This window comes from Sprattus sprattus (assembly GCF_963457725.1).
Source record: "Sprattus sprattus genome assembly, chromosome: 5".
NCBI lineage: Eukaryota > Metazoa > Chordata > Actinopteri > Clupeiformes > Clupeidae > Sprattus > Sprattus sprattus.
In genome coordinates, this window is record NC_137924.1 from 9,675,515 (window position 1) to 9,698,014 (window position 22,500).

Genomic DNA, 22,500 nt, shown 5'->3' on the forward strand with positions numbered 1-22,500 from the left:
AAGGGAGGGGCGAGGGCAGGCCCTCTGTGTGATGCTTGGCTCGGGGCCCCCGGTAACATCACCACTCTGGCTGCGCCCAGGGCCAACAGGAGGGGCCCCGAAACAGGCCGACGGGGCCCAGAGTCCCACACAGGGCCGTCCCGCTCCTCCTGTCACACTGTTTTTCTTACCTGTCCAAACAGAGAGGCAGTCAAACACCAGGCCAGGCCAGAGTCACCCTGAGCTGCAGTCAAACACCAGGCCAGGCCAGAGTCACCCTGAGCTGCAGTCAAACACCAGGCCAGGCCAGAGTCACCCTGAGCTGCAGTCAAACACCAGGCCAGGCCAGAGTCACCCTGAGCTGCAGCCAGACACCAGGCCAGGCCAGAGTCACCCTGAGCTGCAGTCAAACACCAGGCCAGGCCAGAGTCACCCTGAGCTGCAGTCAAACACCAGGCCAGGCCAGAGTCACCCTGAGCTGCAGCCAGACACCAGGCCAGGCCAGAGTCACCCTGAGCTGCAGTCAAACACCAGGCCAGGCCAGAGTCACCCTGAGCTGCAGCCAGGCTGGGGTGCCCTGTGCTGGGGGACAGACGAGCATGCGTACAGGGATGGAGGCGCTTTACAGGGGTGGGACCCAAAACTGTCAGGTGAATGACTCAAGGAGATGGGCTGGAGTATGACTGTGTGTGTGTGTGTGTGTGTGTGTGTGTGTGTGTGTGTTTGGATTTCAGTGGCGTGACTTGGAATGACGGGACCCATCATTCCCCGGTGAGGAAACAAGTGACTCTCTCTCTCTCTCTTTCTTTCTCTTTCTCTCACTCCATCCTTACCGCCTCCTAATTTAGCACGGCCTTTGTCTACAGTATGCACACAGACATCAGCATACACAATCTCAAACCAGCACAGGAACACACAGACATCCATCCTCCCTGATGGGCTCAATAATAAATAAACCCCACACACGCACACAACTCTCTCCCTTTCTCTCACACACACACACACACACACACACACACACACACACACACACACACACACACACAGACACACACAGACACACACACACACGCCAACCTTATTTTATTTGTCGGTGCGGCTGTCTGCAGTCTTACCTCGTTTCCCAGCAAAGCAGAAACACATGCTTCGGAGGCATCGCAAATGGCGGTGAGGTCGTGCCCCCCTTCCAGAGCCAGCACCAGACGGCCCCCGGCCAGCCCCATCAGCTGCTTGGTCAGGTAGCCAAAACCTGCACAGGCACACGGGAACAGGAAATGCGTGTAGGGGGTTAGAGTTCGGCCCGCCGACTCCGCCGCTTGGCCCCCGATCAAAGAGCACAAGCAAAGACACAGCAGAGAGGGTGGGGGTTGGAGAGAGAGAGAGAAAGAGAGAGTGAGATAGAGAGAGGGAAAGAGAAAAGGAGAGAGAGAGAAAGAGAGAGAAGGAGAGAGAGAGAAAGAGAGGGAAAGAGAGAAGGAGAGAGAGAGAAAGAGAGAAGGAGAGAGAGAGTGAGGGAAAGAGAGAGCGAGGGAATGAGAGAGTGAAGGAAGGAGAGAGAGAGAGAAGGAGAGAGAGAGAGAGAGAGAGAGAAAGAGAGAGAAGAGGAGGAGGAGTGGAGAAAGGAGGAAAAGAGGTGGGTGGGGTTGGGTGGTGGCGGGGGGGGGGGGGGGGGGAGGCAATGGTATTACATCATATTTTCTCTTTCCTAAAAGAAGAAAAGAAACGAAGGAAGAGAAGGCACCGGGGGGATTTACTGGGCCTAAATGCATAATACGAGCCAGGTTTAATTTTAATAAATGTGGCTTTGCGTTTTGGCCGGCCGCCCCGTTAGATCTTGGCTTTAATATATGCATCCCGCCATACTAGCAGCCCACTCCCTTAGTCTGTGCGTGTGTGCGTCTGCGAGAGGGAGATTTCGTGTTTCTTTCCCTTTTTTTTAGCCAGAAGCCTGAATTCTAAGGATGCATTTTTGTAAAGCCTCTCTGCTGGCACGCCTGGAGGCCTGGAGCCCAGCTCAGCTCAGCTCAGCTCTGCACACACACACACACACACACACACAGGGCTGGAGGAGAGTCAGGAGGAGAGAGAGAGGAGGCTGTACTGTACTGTACCGACCCCACTGTGCCAGGCCTCGGACGCTGCCAGTACACTCTGTTCTGACCTGTGTGGGACACACACTGACGTTCAGCACACTGCACAGTATCATTTACGCTCAGCCCATCCTCAGGCTAACCACAGCTGTGGTGATGGATGGAGTGTGTGTGTGTGTGTGTGTGTGTGTGTGTGTGTGTGTGTGGAGAGAAGAGAGAGTAGCAAAAGAGATGCACATGAACATGAAGTAGCTTAAGCACACATATGAGTAATACACATGGCACTACAGGCATGCTTCTGTGCACATGTCTATGTGACAGAAATGCCAAATAATCAAGCGCAGATCTTTCGTGTAATGGTTTAAGACTGTGTGCTGCTCCCACAGGTTTAAGACTGAGTGTCTGACTCAGCATTGGGGCAGATGCACACAGTGGGGTGGAGGTGGCGGGCAAGAGAGGGAGGGAGGGAGAGATGGAGGGAGGGAGGGAGGGGTGGAGAGCAGGCCTGTCACAGGCCATTGAGTGACGCTCTGATCAGCATGGGGCAGCCATCTGATCTAAACCCAGTCTTATCGGCACGAATGGTGCAGAGCGCAGACCGGACGAGCGCAGTCTGGGAAAGGGTTTTCACCACTGGTAGTGTATGCCCCCCCACCCCTCCTTCTCCACTGCCCCATTCAACAGTCAACAGGCTCTCTGTTCGAAAACGCTCAGTTAGCAGGGGCAGCAGCTGAGGGAGATGTAATCTTTCCCCAAAGACCTTTGAAAAGTCCAAAAGTGGCCCACTAATCGCATCAGACCGAGGGGTATGCAGGGCACTATTTAAAGGTGCTTTAAAATCGCACAAGTACAAACGTGGGGGAAGTATGCTATCTGCAGGTCAGTATTTTCAAGAAATCAACGGAGTAGATAAAGCCAAACATCACTAGAGTGGCATTTGAGAAGGGGTTTGAGGGCATGTTTTGTGTGTGTCCTTTGGGGTTGAGGTCTCCTGAGAGTGAAAATGCTACAAAAACAAAAATAAAAAGGACCTGGCCTCTCTGTCCAAGCGCTGGGCAGAAGTGCATGCGTGTCATTTTTTCTCTTCTGGCCTCTCTACAGGCCACAACAGAGGGAGAGGAAGGAGAGAAAGCATGGACAGAAGCACAAGAACTTGCAGACAAGCAATACATACACCAGAGAGAGAGAGAGAGAGAATGTGTGTGTGTGTGTGTGTGTGTCAGGGAGAGAGTGTTTGAGAGAGAGAGTGTGTGTGTGTGTGTGTGTGTGAGTGTGAGGGAGAGAGTGTTTGAGAGAGAGAGAGTGTGTGTGTGTGTGTGTGTGTGTGTGTGTGTGTTTGTGTGTGAGAGAGTGAGTGAGAGTGTGGGGGAGGGTGGCTGTGGATGCTGACATATTTTCGTAGTCTTTGGAGCTGAAAGACGACGAGGTGTTCTGGCATTCTGAGTGGCAGGACTGGGGTCAGAGGGGCGACTCACATTTGGCGGTGAGACGGTACCCTCCCAGGGGTGGGGGGTGGCCCTCCACGGCGTCGAACCCTGACGAGACCAACACCACGTCCGGGGCAAACTCATTGGCGATGGGCATCACCACCGTTCTGTGGAGGAGAGAAAGGAAAGCAAACCATCACATTCATGCCCATGCAAACCCACATCAGAATCAGAATCAGAATCAGATTTTATTCGCCAAGTAAGTTAGAACAAACAAGGAATTTGACCTGGTGAGCTGACTCTCAATGTGCTTACACATATATTACACAAAAATATACATTACAACACAATACAAAAACAAAGACAACATATTACACAAAATATACATTACAACACAATACAAAAACAAACACAATACAATACAAAATCAAACAGTGCAATGGTCTATGAAAGTTTGACAAAGTATGAAAAGGCTTCACTAATCTGCTGTTTACTTATTGTCCCACTAGCTGTATTGGTGCCACAGAAAACAGAAACACCCTGCCCCCTTCACACATATCAGATTTCCCCAAAAAACTGCACAGAACATACAGCATCCTTTTAGCATTATCGGCCAGAGGAATGTGGCTTTTTCAGCCTGTTTCTGTTGCGGGCTATGACTCCCTGCCTCAAAATAAGGAGAAAAAAAGAAAGACTGAAGAATAGAAAAAGACAGAAAGAAACGCCTCGCCAAGCAGCTGTTGGAGCCTTGCTGCCTGGAGCTTGGCCTGTAGTGCAGTGGTCCTTCCTGCCTGCCTGCCTGCCTGCCTGCCTGCCTGCCTGCCTGCCTGCCTGCCTGCCTGGAGGGATAGATAACATGGCGGCCGGGCTGCTTGCATGGCGTGAAATAACTCACGGCAGCCCCGCTGCGCCCTCTGGCCCTCCCACCCCACTGGGCCCTCGGCCCTCCAGACTCCCCCAGCCGTTGATTTGAGGAGGTGACAGGGGGAGAGGGAGGGACCCCGGCGTGAGGAAAGGTTATCAGCGCGTGTGTCAGACAAAAAACGAGCTGCAAGAAGGACAGAAGAGATGTGCGCCTTGATTAGGCGGGCGGATGTTATGGCCGCTCTTATCGCCCGTCTCTGGAACTGGCTTCTCCTGCATTCCAGGAGCAGGCCGCAGCTGGGAGACTATATTAAGACGGTAGAGTTTTCATGCTCCTCTCCAGCTGGGACAAGAAGAGGAGGAAGGCCAGGCGAAGAAACAAGAGGGAGAGGTTTGGCCTGAGGTTGGGGCTGTGTTGAAAACGGCTCCAGGCGGAGACGTTGCTGTAACAGCGGGCTCATCTGAGCAGTAGGTGTAGAGCGCCCAGTGTTCTCACCCACCGCTCCCCCCTCACCCCACCACAGGCTCGCTCTCGCGGGCAGCGGGCACAGATGATGAGTGGTCACTCTGGCACGGCATTATCGGGGCAGTTACAGTAATCCTGCCGTTAGAACTCTCTGACTCGAAGGAGCAAATATGGCAGCAGTGATTACGGCTGTTTTATTCTCCTAACCTGGCTTCGACACCCATGTCTGGTTTCGTGAGGCCTGTGCTCTCCCTGTGGTTGTGTCAAACATATCTGGCTTGTCTTCAGTGTAAAGTCCAGTGAAGATTCTATGGGTTGTTTCACACAGCTGTGTATTATGTATTTAGAAAAAAACAACAACATGTTTCTGTGCATTGTGTATGTAATTGGGTCTTCTTGTATGCTCCTGAGCACTGAAGGTCCACTGCACGTTTGCATACAGTGTGCTAAGACGTGTACTACGTGTATGACATATCTGAGCGTGTGTGTCGGTGTTTGCAGGCCTCCTTGATGCCCTGTGCATCTCTGACAGCGGCTGTGTGCCTCTGCAGGAGGCTCCGGTGTGGAGGCCTCTACTTTCCCGACCTCAGGAACATGGCGCTGCCCCCGCTGGCTGTGGGTGGGCAGCTGGCCCAGAGGCTCCTGAGTAGGCCGAGCCGAGCCAGGCGGCTGCAGCAGCTGAGTCTGGGCCTGGGCCTCATTCTTTCCATCCTGTGCTCGCCCCGGCCTCGCCACAATTACAGGCTGCGCCAGGCTGCCCGTACGCCAGGCCCCCCCTGCCTTGCGCTGCCGCTGCCGCACAGCACCTCGCCGCCCGCTACCCCCCAGCTGCCTGCTTCCCTCAGGCCCTGGGTGCCCTCTGCAGTGAGGGCTGGAGGTATTTTTAGGAGGTCTGAGACCCCAGAGGAGGAGGGTCTGACGGGACATCGTTGCCTGCGTCACGGACACAGCTGGGGGTAAAGTCATGCGGGCGGCGAGACGAGAGCTGTCAGCACGGCTGGTAGAGTGTGTGTGTGCAGACTTCACAGGATGATGCGTCACAGAAAATAAGGCACAAAAAAATGAGTCGAAAACAAGAAATTGCAAAGCAGTTCCTTCAGCTTTCAAAACAAACCAGTGCGGCTAGCTCCTTACACCCCTAGAGGCTGTCCTTGTGCTTTTATACAACAGAGTCTTTTGGTCAGGGCTTGCTGCTCACGTCACAGATTACATAATCCTAAGTATAACTTCGCATAAACCTCATGACAGCTGTCCATATAAAAGCACGGAGGACGACCGCATTCTCAGAGGGAGCTTTATGTCCGACATGGCGGACTGTTTTTCTGGTGGAAGAGAGGGTACGTGTGTTTTCTCAGTGAGTCGACTTGCACAGATCGGCGTTTCCTAACCCCCCCTCAACCCACTCCTTCCCAACCCGTCTCTCCCTCGGTCTCCACCACACACACACACACACACACACACACACACGGTTTCCACCACAGGTGACACTCCACTGAGGGAGGCCCCTCAGCCCATTCCTTCCCAGCCCGTCTCTCCCTCGGTCTCCTACACACACACACACACACACACACACACACGGTTTCCCCACCACAGGTGACACTCCACTGAGGGGGAGGCCCGTGTTGGACCTGCCAGGCCACTGTGGCTGTCTGAACCACAGCAAAGCTCCGGGGCTCCTGCGTCTCTCCCCACCGCCCCACTCCGACATTAAAGACCCGGGCTCTTTGCAGAACAGGACCACAGGCGCTCCACGGGCAGCCACAGGCAGAGGGCGGCTGGGTTGGGGGATGGTGGGGGTTTGCTTCAGGAATGACAGAAGAGCTGGTGGTGTTGGCAGGCCTCTGCCCCCCCCCCCCCCCCCCCCCCCACACACTACCACAAGTGCTTTGATGTGAGTAGGAACAGGCGCCTGTCAAATATGCTAGCGTCATTGAATTTCTCCCATCACCTTGCGTTCGTCCGACAGGCGTGACACTCCTTGAATGATCCATTATCGGTCCCAGTGTTTGTGCGCGCCTTTGACTGTGTGTGACTGTGTGTGACTTAGACAGTGGATGCGTGTGAAATGCACATTATTTCACAACGCTCCCAATGAATCAGACAGCACAAATGGGAAGATGAAAAAGGGGCATCACTAATTAGGTTACACTGAAATTTATGGCTTGCATAGTTAGAGCAAGGGTGGTGGCGGCTTTGTGTGTGTGTGTGTGTGTGTGTGTGTGTCTTCCAGACTGCTCCACTGCTGTGTGTGTCTGCTGACTTGTCAGCTCGTTTCGATGTTTTATGGCTGCCTGCTGACGTGTGCGATCATTCCTGAAGCTAACCGAATCGAATTGAACAGTGATGGATGAATCATTGTCTGGACCACACAGATATGCAATGAATAAAAGTCAAAGCAGACTCGTAACCCTTTCAACCTCGAGAAAGAGTCTCACTCCTCGACTTCAGAGGGACCAGACCTTCGCCTTCATCAACTGACACTGACACGTTCGGGTCTAAATGTGGAAAGTTTGCTCAGGTGTGCGTGTGTGTCTGTGTGTGTGTCTGTGTGTGTGTGTGTGTGTGTGTGTGTGTGTGTGTGTGTGTGTGTGTGTGTGTGTGTGTGTGTGTGTGTGTGTGTGTGTGTGTGTGTGTGGCTGAAAAAGAAAGAAAAACTGCTCCCATGGAATAAGTGGTCTTTAGGCCCTGGGTGAACCCCGTGGGGACCTGCTGTCATGACTCTCAGTGGGGGGAGCATGAAATGGAAGGGGGCGACGGGGCCAAACCGCTGAGGAACATGTTCTCACAACTCTGGCCATTTTTCACAAGAGGGTTGGGCCTCTCTCCAAAATCCCCCTGACCTGGCGGTGTAATCTGCACACCTCACACACACACACACAAAGAGCCCGAGATCCAAAGCACCCAGGTCCACCTGGCCTGCTCCTCTCCAAGAGCCCTCTCTCGCTATCTCACCTCCTCCCTCACATCCTGGGGCTTGTTAACCGGAGCCGTGCCTCATAAATGAGAGGAGATCAGATCTGCGTCAAGAGGAGGAGGAGAAGAGAGGAGAAGAGAGGGGAAGAGTGGAGCAGAGCGAGGAGGGCCTCTACTTCTGATGGGAACGGGGTGAACAGACTAGTTTGGCCCCCTTTCCTTTTATCCACTCTGGCTGTCTCAGTGAGATCTTCAAAGGCTTGAGATGCTTGAGCTCAGTGTCTGGAGCTTAGGGGGAGCACACAGGCCTCCAGCCCTTCCAAAACCTCGCTTGGCAGAACCTCTCCGTCTCCGTCTCTCACGTAAAGACATAGCCTTCCCGAGCTTAAAGGGGGGAAAAAAAAAACCTTAACCCACCATGAGAAATCTGCAGATCAGTAACATAAAAGGTGGAATGAAGCAACGCAGAAAGACCTCCTTCGTGAGGCCTTCTGGGAGGATAACTCCTTCTCACCAATTAGAGGCGTTCTTGTTAGGTCGTCTTTGGGGGCAGAGCTTGGTTTGCGGCGCTCGGGAATTCTGACACGCCGTCATGACACGGCCTCTCTCTCTCATCACTAACTGTGTTATTCCAATCCGGCGATGAAATGAAGGAGACTATCCATTTCATGGTCAAATAAATATTTGGAGAACGAGCAGGGCCGACCTCGATGGTGAAGCAGGAGGAATTCTGCCCCCAACTCTGACATAGTAATAGGAGAGGAGAGTGTGAAATGTCTCTCGCTTACCACCCCCCCCCCCCCCCACCCCACCCCCAAACACTATGAACCAACATCAAGAGCAATGGGGGCGAGAGGCTACAATTTATTTCCATCACCGGGAGCCACCGGGATGACTGAAGGCCTGAATACAGTCATTGTGCTGCAGACCAACACACACACATACACACATCGGCAGTGGAATTGAGTGTGATGCTATGATGTGGCTAGTCACACTGAGCCCCCCCCCATCCCCCCCCCCCCCCCCTCTTTCTCCTTCTCCTCCTCCACCACCACCTCCTCACCTTCGTGTCTTCCCAGTTCCGAGGAAGTGCCGCCAGAAGTGAGTCAGAGGGGAGGACTGGCTGTGCACGCAGAGGGCGTGGAGCAACACTTCAGCCCCTGCCAGATCCCTTCTGGAGCACGGAGCACAGAGCCAGAGAGAGGGGGAGACAGAGAGAGAGAGAGAGAGAGAGAGAGAGAGAGAGAGAGAGAAAGAAAGAAAGAAAGAAAGAAAGAAAGAGAGAGAGAGAGAGAGAGAGAGAAAGAAAGAGAGAGAGAGAGAGAGATGGAAAGCCCAGTCCCTTAAGGACCCAGCAATGCTATCCAATGACACCCTGCCAGTTGTGAAGAACCATGAGCATCCTGCAGACACTCACACCCTCCGCGATCCAACTCGAGGTTTCTTGCCTTTCCTCCTCCCAGTCGTCCATTTCTTCACTGTAATGACACCGAGATGTGAAGACCTCTGTTCACAGGATCCACATTCTGCTCCTCCACCCAAACTTCACTCCCTCTTCCTCCAGTCGCTAAATCCCCATCCTGGGGCTGTGGCCAAGCTGCTCCTCCAGGGGGGGAAGGAGACAGTCATGCTCGGTGCTTAGGGGAGGAATCCTTGAGCACTTGGAGCCCGCGAAAGGAAGGCCTGAGCATCAAACTGGATGCGCTTGACTTGAATTTATGACCGGTAATTAGCAATAGCCCATGCAGATTTCCCCTTCGAAAGGTCTGAGACAAATTGCGAGTCTTGGGAGTCGGAGTGGGGGGGGGGGGGGGGGGGGGGGTCCTCGAGGAGTAGGGATCATGAGGCATTTGAAAATCGATCTGGGCTCTAAGGTTACCTAATCCTCAGACAGACGCCTGCCAGTAGAGGTTTGGGTGAACAACTGGGGAACTGCTTATTAAAAAACGTCAAACAAGACTTGTTGAACCACAACGAGGGGACCCGCAAAGGGTTAATTCTAGCTATGGCTATCTGTCAGGCTCAAAGGCTTTTCCAATCGCTCCACTTGTAGAAAAAAAAAAAGAGAGAGGGAAGGCAAAGGAGTGAGTGAGAAAGAGAAAGGAGGGAGAGAGAGAGAGAGAGAGAGAGAGAGAGAGAGAGAGAGAGAGAGAGAGAGAGAGAGAGAGCGAGGCAAAAAAACACTTCAAAGCCTTGTCATCTGGCATTGCGGAGAGCTGGTTTGAATTAACTTCAATTCTCCTCTCTGTTTCCAAGTTCATGGTGAGAGTGGCTGGGCTTCTGCTTTTCATTACAGCCAATTTTCTTATCTTTTTTCTCCCTCTCTCTCTCTCTCTCTCTCTCTCTCTGCATCTCAGGCTTGATCCCCTGCAAATGCAACGTGGCACTGGCTTGGGCTGAATAAGAGGGTGCTGCCCGCCAGGCACGCATTGTCTCACAGGGCCAACAAAGCACAACTGTGAGGGGGGAACAAGGGGAGAGACGGAGAGAAGTGGATGAAGGGAGGATGAAGATAGGAAAGGGGGAGAGACGGAGAGAAGTGGGGTTGTGTACAAAGGGAGAAGGAGGAGAGGAGAGGGGGAGAGACAGACGAGAGATATACGAGCTGTTGTGATCGCCCTCCCCACTCCGCTGGGAGCAGTAAATAAGCAGAACGCAGCCGCAGCGGGGCAGAGGATGAGAGGATGAGAGGATGAGAGGATGAGAGGAGGAGAGGAGGAGAGGAGGAGAGGATGGGATGGGGGTCGGGGGGCTGGAGAGTCCTAACCTAACTCCGTCCTCACCAGCCCCTATGAGTCTGCATGGGCTGAAGTGCACTGCTGGCTGACCAGGCTGGTGTACCGCTGGCTGACCAGGTTTGGTGAACTGGTGCTGCTCATCCGTTAAATAACAGGCCGAGGGGGTCATCTGTGGGACGGTGATGGGTAGACGACTTTTGGGGAACTTCGACAAAAGTTGAAAAGAAAGGGTGCCCTGTTTGCTTTCATGGGAGACACACTCGGGCAAATGCTGCTCTAGTTGGCTCAACTCTGTCCCACAGCGTCCTGCTCACAGGCAACATGGAAAATCCAACCTGGGGGGGGCACTGTGGCGCTACCAGTAGCCCCGACCACATACGGGCTTCATGCCCATGGAGGACACAGGTTCGACTCCGGCCCTGATGTCATTACTCCTGTCCACTCCCCACCTCTTCTCCCTCTCATTTCCTGTCCCACTCTTCACTAAAAAACATCGATTAAAGGCCAAAAAGCCCAAAAATAAATGTAAAAAAAAAATAAATCCAACCTGTTGGAGCTGGTGGCTAGAAACAGGATCGAATGCTCTGGAAGCGAAGCTGCACTCTGGTAGTGGAGGCAGCCAATCAGACCCATGGTGTGCGTCTAAGCGGGTGCGGACGTGCTCCAAAATAGCAGCAGTGTTTATGTGAACCGCGCATGAGTGGTGGTGCAACCGGGTTTCCATTCCATGCCAAGGCTAGAAAACAGAACCTGGCAAAGGGGTAGGCCCATGTGAGTCATATGGCGGAAAGAGAGAGAGAGGGAGAGAGAGAGAGAGCGAGAGAGAGAGAGAGAGAGGGAGAGAGGGAGAGAGAAAGAGAGGGAGAGAGAGAGCGAGAGAGAGAAAGAGCGAAAGAGGGAGAGAGAGAGAGGGCGAGAGAGAGGGCTGCTCATTCACAGCAATGTTCATTCAGAAAATGAAAGAAAGGAAAGAATGAATTAGAGCGAAAGAGAGAATTAGAGAGTGCGAAAGAGAGAGCAAGTAGCTTCTCTCGCCTCTCTTGACAGTCTGACTACCATCTGACTCAGACATCATCTCCACTCTGACACCACAGCCTCTCGGGCCTCAGCGAGGGTTAGTCTGCACACTTAACATTCATTCACAAAAAATAAAACGAACATGACTCATCAGAGCTCGCAGCCTCGTTCAGCTGACTCATCGACAGGTTCCCACGACTCATTGAGGAGGTTTCACACGATTCACAAAAAAAAATGCCCATCCAATCCATTCACCAACACGTTTCTCGCGATTCAGTGAATGGGTTCACACACTTCACTGAGAGGGTCATAAGATCCAGGTTAAGATAGAATCATTTAGATTAATGGAGCTCAGTGGAAAAGCCAGCGCAGACGACTCAATGAGGCCTCCGTCCTAGCGATGGACCTGAGGGGCACTGTGGTGGGGTGTGCTGGACGGACAGAGGCCTGTGTGTGTGGGTGCGCATGTGGGGTGCGAACGTGACCAATCCTGGCCGCGGGTCATGGGGGGACGGGTGGGGGTAACGCCTGTGACCCAGCTGGCATGATTTAGGCCATGCGTGAGGAGAGCGTGCCAGAGGCGGCGGAGGGGAGCCTGTGAGACGCACACCCCGCCTCGGGAGATTTGTAGACACACTTCCTCGCCGACAGCTCAGCCTCAGCGGGGGTATGGAGATGGAGAGAGAGAGAGAGAGAAAGATGGAGAGAGAGAGAGGAAGACGAGTGGGGTGAGGTGATCATCCTTTGTGCTTTTCACGTCCATCCGGTCGGCCAGCCAGCCAGCCGGCCTGCTCACCTGCACACGCAGCCTGAACGTGTTGAGCGCGGAGGCTGCTTCAAAGCACGCCCGAGGTGGGGCGGCACGAATCGGACCTGTGCACCCTCATCCCTGGGGGGCAGAGAGGCACGGAGGACTGTGGGAGGGGGGGGGGGGATGGGGGTGCAGAGCGGTTATTAATAGGCTGAGACAGCAGGGCTAATGGAACTCAGGCCTACTGGCACGCCTTGAAAGGCTCCCATCATCCTCAGCTGCAGATAAAAGAGAATGGTATGGGGGGGGGTTTCTGAGCTTCAACAGATCGTCACGTGTCATTGTTTTCAGAGGAACGCAGTTCTCTCCCTGCCCCATCACCACCCCCCCAGCTCAGATATGGATGAACGCTTCAAATCCCTGTGAAAATGAGGCGAATCCTTAAACAGTTACATGTACGTGTGGTTCAGATGCTGCTGCGTGTCAACACTGAGGTTGCACAGCATAATAACTTGGCACGGGGCAGCTCGAACATTCCCCCTCTCTGCATGCCCAGGGCTGCTTTTATGAAGCATGAAGTTCAGTAGCTCAAGCAGCTCTAAAACAGGCTTGTTAACCAAGCTGCCATCTCAACAAGGGGCTGGTGATCCCCCTTCGCTAAGCCTTGATACGGAGGCTTAAGGTGCTGCCACCTTGTAGGACGTCTCAAATTTCATCCATCCACGGGGGCGCTCTTAGAAGTCGCTCCAGTCCCACCAGGTGCTGCCCCCTCTCTCCATCTGGGGGAAGAGAGGGCCGCTGGGCAGTAAATCCAGCCCTGAGAGGGTCGCTGGGGGGGACTGGAGGTCTCGTTGAACACGAGACGCCTGAGGGATGAGTGCTTTGCCAGAGAGTGGAGTGCAGCAGGGCTTAGAACACCTCACATAGAAGGAAGGAGGAAGACAAGTGAAAAAAAAAAAAAGGAATGGATTCATAATTTTTCCCACATTGTTCTGGCATCATTACCTGAAAGCTGCCAGGTAGTCGGCGTCGCCCATGGGTGGGTCCAGGCCACCGGTGAAGGCCATGTTCACATTGAAGCCCACGCCTGGCCCGCTGCCCACCTGGGTAAACACACACACACACACACACACACACACACACACACAGAGATATGTTCCGTGTTTAATACCATTTGCAATAACTATAAAAAATCTTTAGTGGCTAAGGGTTGGAATAGGGACGGATGCTATTTAGTTTGACTGAACTAGCGTTAGACAAGTGCACAGGCAGATGTGTTTTGTTTAGGCTCTAAAGACAACCATGCTTCCAACAGTGTGGCTGAGGTTTGCTAATGATCCGGCCATTAAAGTCCATATCAAACTAAACTGTCTTGTGGGAAACGGTACAATTAGGGGTGGTGTCAGGGAAAAGCACTAAAGACAATATTACAGAGAGGAGTAATTGGATTTGCCTCTCATTATTGCCAATGCTCCTCTGACTAACAACAACATTTAGCCTCACAATCGACTCAATTAAGAGCCAATCCTTCAGCGAGGGCTGGGTTTTAGCTGCCAGGCTGCCGGGTTAGCGCTCCCTGCTAATAGATAGAAGATTAAAGGATGCAGTATTAATGAGCTCTGCCTCAGAGAAGAGGGCAGATCTGATCAGAGGCAGCCTGGGCTTTGATTTCTGCCAGGAGGATCATTTACTGTCTTATTAAAGACACTGCACTGAAGAAATCCAACACTAACTTAGAAGGGCGAGGCAAGACTGGCCCCAAAACCTTTACCTCATCAGGTGCTCCGCTGCCAGGGAAGAAGTTTCCATCGTCGTAGCGATGGAGAGACACATATAGAATGTTGGGGTCACTGTAGAAGGCCTGCTGGGTTCCGTTGCCATGGTGAACATCCTGAAAGAAGGGAAACCATTGTTCATGCTCCTGTTTCCACTACTCCTTTTGATCGGTGCTGAATAGCAAATTAAACATTTGACGACGACGACGTCATGTTCCTATTCTGTCTCTGCCTCAGCAGGTGATGCAGAGAGTGAAAACATGTTTCAGCGCCACAATGACAGCATCAGATGCTGCGCTGCGAACCACATTTGTCGGCCTTAAAACGATCTCGCGTCGAAATGAGAACAAATCAAATATCTATTTCGAGAAATAACCTGTTGGACTAGTCTTTGTTCATGTCGTTTTAATGTTTCGATTTTTTGTTTGGGTGAGTTTTTTGGCGGCTGCTCGCATGCGGTGTGTGTGTGTGTGTCTGTCTCCAGCCGATCGGTGTGTCAGCGGCGATGGCTCAGAAGCGGCGTGACCGACGGGAGGAAATGAAAGCCATTTCAAAGGCACCGGGAGCCCCTTCATCGCGCCGGCCGAGGGGCCAGCCTTCCTGTGCATGTGGACCCATCGCATGCCACCGCAAGACGCGACAGCGTCTGCCCTACATAAACCCGTCTGTCCCCGCTCCCCCCCTCCCCCCCTCCCCCCCCGACTGCCTGACCCACAGCATGAAGCAGGGCCTATGGTACAGCCTCAGTGATAAGACAAGCCCGCTCAGTTGGCCTTAATTCAGTTGACCTTAATGTGTTCCTCTAGTCTGGAGTGAGCTTCGCTGTTTCATGCTACTCCTGTTAACAGGGATGGCATGACAGTTCGTAAGGGCCCGCTGTGATTCCGCTGACAATGCCGCTGAAACGTTGTCAACATTCAAGGCTGGAGCTAGAATGTGTGGATGTGAAATGCTTTTAACTCGGTTAACTTTCGGCTTTTCTAATGCAAGGCCTTAGTAGCAAATATTAAAGAATACGACAATTTCTTTATCATGTTGTTGTTGTTGTTGTTGTTGTCTGTGACTACCGTCATGTCTTTTCAACTCACCCAGTCCACAATCAGAACCTTGCTCACGTTGAGCCTCTGCTGCAGGAGTTTCGCTGCGATGGCCACCGAGTTGAAATAGCAGAATCCCCTGTTGTTGGAGGAAAGGAAAGAAAAAAAATAAAGATTAAAAAGAGTCAGCTGTTGCATGATGTATTCGGGAGGGTCTGTATGAGTCTGCTCATCTGGAGAGTTCCACCTCCTGGCCTGCTCACGCTCCTCTCTCGTTTCACTAATGGCATGATTCAGCCACACGCCACTGGCCTGAGATCAGACAGGAGAGCCCTCGGGGGCTGAGCACTGCTGGCTCGTCGTCGTCCTCGGAACTGCCACTCGGCTCGGACGGCCACAGCCAAGGCCTCACCCTGCCGAACCACAAGGCCTACTGCACAGGCCCAAACACCAGAGCCCCAGTCAGAGCTTGTGTGCGGAACATGAAGCTTCCACTATGGTGATCAATAGCGCACATAAAACATATACATCAAAATGTACTTTGATGAATGGAAGCTGTGCCACGACTAATTTGATGACCATTTTCTAAATCAGGGTTCCTAGGGTTAGCCACGAGAATGACTTTCCATCTATTTATGACTAGCAGTGAATATGTTGGAGCGGTGCATCGTCTCCCTCTCCCTCTCTCTCCCTCTCTCTATCTCTTGCTCCCTCTCTCTCTCTCTGTTTTGTTTACACTGCGTGGCGGAGTCATTTGTCTTCATCCTCCATCAGACACCGAAGGGATGCACTGAGCTGCAGACGCAGTGGGGTTGAGTCAGAGGAGAGCGTGTTGGCTGGGCGGGAGGCGAACATGTCTCACCCCCGGCGTGTGAAAATGATCAGCTCCCCCCCCCTCTGGGCCCACTGGGGCTGGTGCTGACTTACCTCCCCGAACGCTTGGCCGGGGAGCCTATCGGAAGGCTGGATTTCATTACGAGCTGTAAGGGTGTCGATGGGAAGCAGGCAGGGCTGTGGGGCCGTGGGAGAGGAGGGATGGGAGAAGAGAAGAGAGTGCACGAGAGGGGGGTGCACGAGAGGCAGCTGGGGTGATGCAATGTGCATTACTGTAGTGTTGTGGCTGCTACTGTGTGCTGTGTGTGATGGGTGACTGACATGAGTCGGCTGACCCAGGAGGGAGGAGAGAGGTGTGTGTGTGTGTGTGTGTGTGTGTGTGTGTGTGTATGTGTGTGTGTGTGTGTGTGTGTGGGGGGGGGGGGGGGGGAGGGTAGTTAGTCTGGACTTACATGGGGGTGCTCTCCTCTGCATGGTGTCCTGGGGGTCGTACCACAGCAAAGCCATTCTGCAAAAAAAAACACATTTTTTACACTCAGACACACACACACACACACATCAACACACACAGGCACAGGCACATTCTGGATGAACATTCTTTCCCTGCTTTGAACCCTCTAGGGACAAATCTTCCTCATCACTCAATCTTAAAGAGTTTTTCCAGTGAGGGAGGCTGGGTCAGAGGCTGGGTCACATGCTCTCTCACACACATAAGCCGTGTCGCACAAGTGTGCTGCATGATCTCTCAGGGCTTGGTGTGTGTGTGTGTGTGTGTGTGTGTGCGTGCGTGCGTGTGTGCGTGCGTGCGTGCGTGCGTGCGTGCGTGCGTGCGCATGTGTGTGTGTGTGTGTTATTTGGCGTGATGTATTTGGGGACAGTGTTAATGCAGCCCCCCCCCCCACCCCTCTGTTTTCTCTCGTGGTGAACGGAGGGACTCCCATTCTAATGATGTTGAGGCAGCTGCTGGGGATTATGATGCCGGCCTGCTGTGGAGGATATTATTGTAGTGCAGAGGGAGGGAGGGAGGGAGGAGGCAGGGAGGGAGGGGGGAGAGGACAGGCCCCAGATCAGAGCCGCTGATAGCTGTCGGCGAGGGGGCCGTCAAGGCGTGCGGCGGGGTGCGGTGGGGAGGTGGAGGAGAGAACCCCAAGAAGAAAGGGGCGGCCTCTCAGGAACGCTGAGGTAGGCGTGACCCCCCCCCTGCTGGAAGGGGGGTGGGGTGGGAGGTCAGGGGGTCACCCAGGGATGGGGTTTCACTCGTGTCGCTTCAGGTCAACCCGTCCCGACGTGGGGTCTCTTCCTGTCACCCCCCTCTCCAGTAGGGAGGGAAGGAAAGAGAGGAAAGGATCGTCTCGCCCTATGATCTACGTCTCATCTAAGATCTACGTCTCGTCTGATAACGCACGCACGCCGCCGCAGTCGTCCTTTGGCTATGTCTGGCGTCCTGTGGGTGATGGAAAATATGTTCCCCGAGAGCGACAAACCAACATCCTCCAGGAGAGGGGCACCCACTGGGAGATGAAAAGCCCCGTCTAGGAGGCATTAAGGGGCAGTAAAAGTGCCAGCCGTCTGGGGTGGTTAACAGGGTTGGGGGAGTAGGGGGTGGGGGGGGGGTATATCCTCCTGGCTGTTGCGGTACCCAGATGCGTGTGGTGCACGTGTATGCAGTTGCGCGCGTGTGTGTGTGTGTGTGTGTGTGTGTGTGTGTGTGTGTGTGTGTGTGTACGTGTTTGTCGTTCTGTGAGCGTGTGTGGGAGTGTGTGTGTGCCATGTGCCAGGCAGGAATGTCGTTAGTCTGGTGAGACGGATGGCGTGGTTGGTGGCTGTGGTGGCCTGCACAGGGGCCCACCGCGTTCAAACGGCATGTGCTACCACCACCAAACACTGCCACAGACACACACAGGAAGAGGGTGGGCAAGGGCATGAGTGTGCGTTCGCGTGTGTGTGTGTGTGTGTGTGTGGGGTGGCTGAGGCAGTGGGATATCAGACTGGAGGTGCTACTTAACACCTCGGAAGCATTTCTTGTGCCACAAAGCACGCTTGGGCAGTGGCGTGTGTGTGTGTGTGTGTGTGTGTGTGTGTGTTGGGGTCTCCGATACATGAAAGATAATGACACAGGCACCTGGGACTAATCACATAGGACTGGGCCCAGCAGCACATCCTGAGACCTGCACTACATCACAGAGAACACACACACACACACACACACACACACACACACACACAGAGTCCTGCACTACATCCCAGAGATGCCTTTAACACTGCATGCCGCCTCAGCTGCTGAACGTCTCAATGACATCTAATACCAGCTCCGTTTATAGCTGTGCCATTAGCACTGGACGGATGCTACATTCAAATCACAACTAGGGCATTCTGGGATAGAATTGCCATGCAATGATGTCCCTAAACTTTGAAGAGGAGGAGGAGGAGGAAGAGGAGCGAGGAGGAGGAGGAGGAGGAAGCTCACCTTCAGTTCTCCAGCGGCCACCTTGAAGACCAGCTCCACCACGGAGCCCACAGCCAGACGCGCTGCACTGGAGGAGTGCACCTCATTCCAGATGGTGTCACTATCAACCTGTGAAAACACACACACACACACACACACACACACACACACACACGTTAGCTAACATGACCTTCAGATCAAGTGTTTAGATAACTCACTTGCCGGCCTCTTCACATTACAACACACAGAGTGTGGGAGACTACAACACAGCCCTACGATGGGACTGAAAGATAGAGCCTGGCTGAGATTTGTGAGGCTTACTCAAACATGCTCTCCCCCCTCTCTCTCGGGGGGGGCTCCTGACACCCACGGTGACCTGAACCACCATTTACCACGGGACTGATGTTTGTCCTGCTCCAACACTTCATTACGGCAGTCAACAGTACTGACTGCCTCGCACAAAGAGAGTCTTCCAGCCACAAAGAGGGCGACGCAAGTGCTGTGGACTTTCTCAGAGGGGGCTAGAGGCAGAGGCCTGATTGCTCAGCAAACGAAGGGACGTGCCTTCTCCCCTGGGCCTGCTCTCTCTCTCACCCCTGGGCCTGCTCTCTCTTGCCCCTGGGCCTGCTCTCCCTCTCCCCTGGGCCTGCTCTCTCTCTCCCCTGGGCCTGCTCTCCCTCTCCCTCTCCCCTGGGCCTGCTCTCTCTCTCACCCCTGGGCCTGCTCTCCCTCTCCCCTGGGCCTGCTCTCTCTCTCTCTCCCCTGGGCCTGCTCTCCCTCTCCCCTGGGCCTGCTCTCTCTCTCCCCTGGGCCTGCTCTCTCTCACCCCTGGGCCTGCTCTCTCTCTCACCCCTGGGCCTGCTCTCTCTCACCCCTGGGCCTGCTCTCTCTCTCTCCCCTGGGCCTGCTCTCTCTCACCCCTGGGCCTGCTCTCTCTCTCGCCCCTGGGCCTGCTCTCCCTCTCCCCTGGGCCTGCTCTCTCTCTCTCCCCTGGGCCTGCTCTCTCTCTCTCCCCTGGGCCTGCTCTCTCTCTCCCCTGGGCCCGCTCTCTCTCTCCCCTGGGCCTGCTCTCTCTCACCCCTGGGCCTGCTCTCTCTCACCCCCGGGCCTGCTCTCTCTCTCCCCCATGCTTCCCCACCTGAAGGAGGGAGCTATAGAGTCCACACACTCCGTCAGAGAGGAGATGGCCAGGATGAGATCACCACTCTGCAACCACGCACACACACCCTGGGACCATGAGGGGTGACCAGGTCTACACACACACACACACACACACACACACACCATACACTTGTGCTCTTGACTAACTTTATAATAGGAAGTTATGAGATGTTACGGACATTCAATTCAATTCAATGAAATTGTATTTATATAGCCCCAGAACAATAGAATTGTCTCAAGGCACTTTACAGAGATAGGAAGGGGGGATGGGGGAGGGTTGTGACATCCATGTTTAAATGTACAAGAGGAGGCAGCGAGTATGTAAAAGGTTACAGCGAGTGGCCCAAAGGACATGTGCACAACTGAGCACAAATGGAGAGAGTGAGACGGGGCAGAAGGGGTATTAGCAGGGTATTAATGTATAAAGGTGACCGGGTGCATGCGTATCTGAGTGTGTTAGAAGGGCACAGGGTGTGTGAGGGGGCAATGAGTGTGTGAGAGGGCAATGAGGGTATGAGAGGGGGCACTGGGTGTGTAAGAGGGGTGTTGAGTGTGTGAGAGGGCACAGAGTGTGTGAGAGGGCAATGAGGGTATGAGAGGGCAATGAGGGTATGAGAGGGCAGTGAGGGTATGAGAGGGCAGTGAGGGTATGAGAGGGGGCACTGGGTGTGTAAAAGGGGTGTTGAGTGTGTGAGGGGGCAATGAGGGTATGAGAGGGCAATGAGGGTATGAGAGGGCAATGAGGGTATGAGAGGGCAGTGAGGGTATGAGAGGGCAGTGAGGGTATGAGAGGGGGCACTGGGTGTGTAAGAAAGGGCATTGAGGGTTTAAGAGGGCAGAGAGGGTGCAGGGAAGGGGGCATTTATTCTGACCGGGTGCATGCGTATCTGAGTGTGTTAGAAGGGCACAGAGTGTGTGAGGGGGGTGTTGAGTGTGTGAGAGGGCAATGAGGGTATGAGAGGGGGCACTGGGTGTGTAAGAGAGGGCATTGAGTGTGTGAGAGGGCAGAGAGCAGAGAGGGTGCTGGGAAGGGGGCATTTATTCTGCGACATGCAGAGCAAACAGGCGACTGGGCGGGGGGGTAGATTGGGGGGGTTGAGAGGGGTGGGGGGGTCAGAGGGTGGGGGCTGGCGAGGGCTCAGGTTCCAGCGGGGGGAATTCCCGGCCGGTCCAGAGACAGAGGCCAGCCATTCATCAGTCACAACTCATTATGCTAACACACGACTGCCCCGCAGCCTGCAATTACTGCCCCAGAACAGCCCTGTGACCCACCCCCTCCCCCCCCTTGTATGCAGACCTGTGATCACACACAAATACACACCTTCCACTTTCATACACACAGGCATCACATACACACACACACACAGGCATCACAAACACACACGTGCATGCATGCGTTATCACGTGCTAGCTTGCATTCTCACACCTCATGTTCGTTCCCTGTTGCCAATGTCTAGCCACAATTTCCATCTTTCTTTCTTACACACACACACACACACACACACACACACGTACAGCCACAGGCTCATGAGTTCAGCGCATACACATGGCAGAATCAACAAGGACATTCTGTGCGTGATTTGAGGTCTCCGCTTCAACAGGTGTTATTTCAATAAGGACGGAGCCGAGCACCTGAGAGTCACCAGGCAGCCCTTTCAGAGGCAATTCATCAAAAAAAAAGAAAAATCGAACAATTTTACAACAACTGGCTGTTTTGTCTTTCTCCTGAGCTCCATTGCTTGTGACAAAAAGAGTTCTTGGTTTGACTGGTGTGTTAAAACTTTCACATTTCATGCGGGGGAGGGGATGACAGGAGGGAAGGGAGAGAGGGGGGGGGGGGGGGGGGGGGTGTTTTGGTGACCTGCTCGGCCACTTGTGAGGGGGTTTGTAAACCGAGGGGGTCTCCCACTCAGCAGACATGCTCGCCGGCAATTTATGAATTTTGCTTTCAATGGCAGAGTGCTCAAGGGCAGCATTAAAAAAAAAAAAAACCTGCAGCCTTTTCAAGCCGCGCCAAGAATGACTTTGTCACGAATTACGAGCCTGTGGTGCATTTATGATACAAAAACGACTTGGAGAGAAGAGAGAGGATAGAGAGATGGAGAGGAGATAAAAAAAAATAAGCAAAGCAACCAAACGATAGTGGGCGAGTGTGCAAGTGGGTGCTGGAGGGGAGGGAGAGAAGGAGAGAGAGAGAAGAAAGGATCCAAAAACAGAAATGGTAAGTATGTGCTAGAGTTTTGCCAGAGCGACCCGGGGGAGAGAGAGAGAGGGAGTTTATGGGCGAGAGAGATAGGCACAGAAACACAGAGAGACTGGGGGAGAGAGAGAGAGAATGGGAGTTGTTGGGTGAGAGAGCTACACAGAGAGACTGGGGGAGAGAGAGAGAGGAGAGAGAGATAGGCACAGAAACACAGAGAGACAGAGAGAGAGAGAGAGAGAGAGAGAGAGAGAGATAGGCACAGAAACACAGAGAGACAGAGAGAGAGAGAGAGAGAGAGAGAGGAGAGAGAGATAGGCACAGAAACACAGAGAGACTGAGAGAGAGAGAGAGAGGAGAGAGAGAGAGAGAGAGAGAGAGGAGAGAGAGATAGGCACAGAAACACAGAGACTGAGAGAGAGAGAGAGAGAGAGAGAGAGAGAGAGAGAGAGAGGGAGAGAGAGAGAGAGAGAGAGAGAGAGAGGAGAGAGAGATAGGCACAGAAACACAGAGAGACTGAGAGAGAGAGAGAGAGAGAGAGAGAGAGAGACTGAGAGAGGAGAGAGAGAGAGAGAGAGAGAGAGAGAGAGGAGAGAGAGATAGGCACAGAAACACAGAGAGACTGAGAGAGAGGAGAGAGAGAGAGAGAGAGAGAGAGAGAGAGAGAGAGAGAGGAAGAGAGAGAGAGAGAGAGAGATAGGCACAGAAACACAGAGAGACTGAGAGAGAGAGAGAGAGAGAGAGAGAGGAGAGAGAGAGAGAGAGAGAGAGAGAGAGAGGAGAGAGAGAGAGAGAGAGAGAG

The 22,500-nt window shown here is 53.5% G+C and overlaps 1 protein-coding gene across 1 annotated transcript in view; it reads right to left on the bottom strand.

Moving 5' to 3' along the window:
* The window catches only part of hdac4 (histone deacetylase 4), a gene marked incomplete at its 3' end in the record, with an annotated part of 153,170 nt that overhangs the window by 12,026 nt on the left and 118,644 nt on the right, over window positions 1–22,500 (bottom strand). The window contains 7 exon segments of the mRNA XM_080838238.1: window positions 1,095–1,228; window positions 3,545–3,663; window positions 13,251–13,348; window positions 14,017–14,136; window positions 15,109–15,196; window positions 16,344–16,399; window positions 18,359–18,466. Coding sequence (XP_080694364.1) covers window positions 1,095–1,228; window positions 3,545–3,663; window positions 13,251–13,348; window positions 14,017–14,136; window positions 15,109–15,196; window positions 16,344–16,399; window positions 18,359–18,466 — 723 coding nt within the window.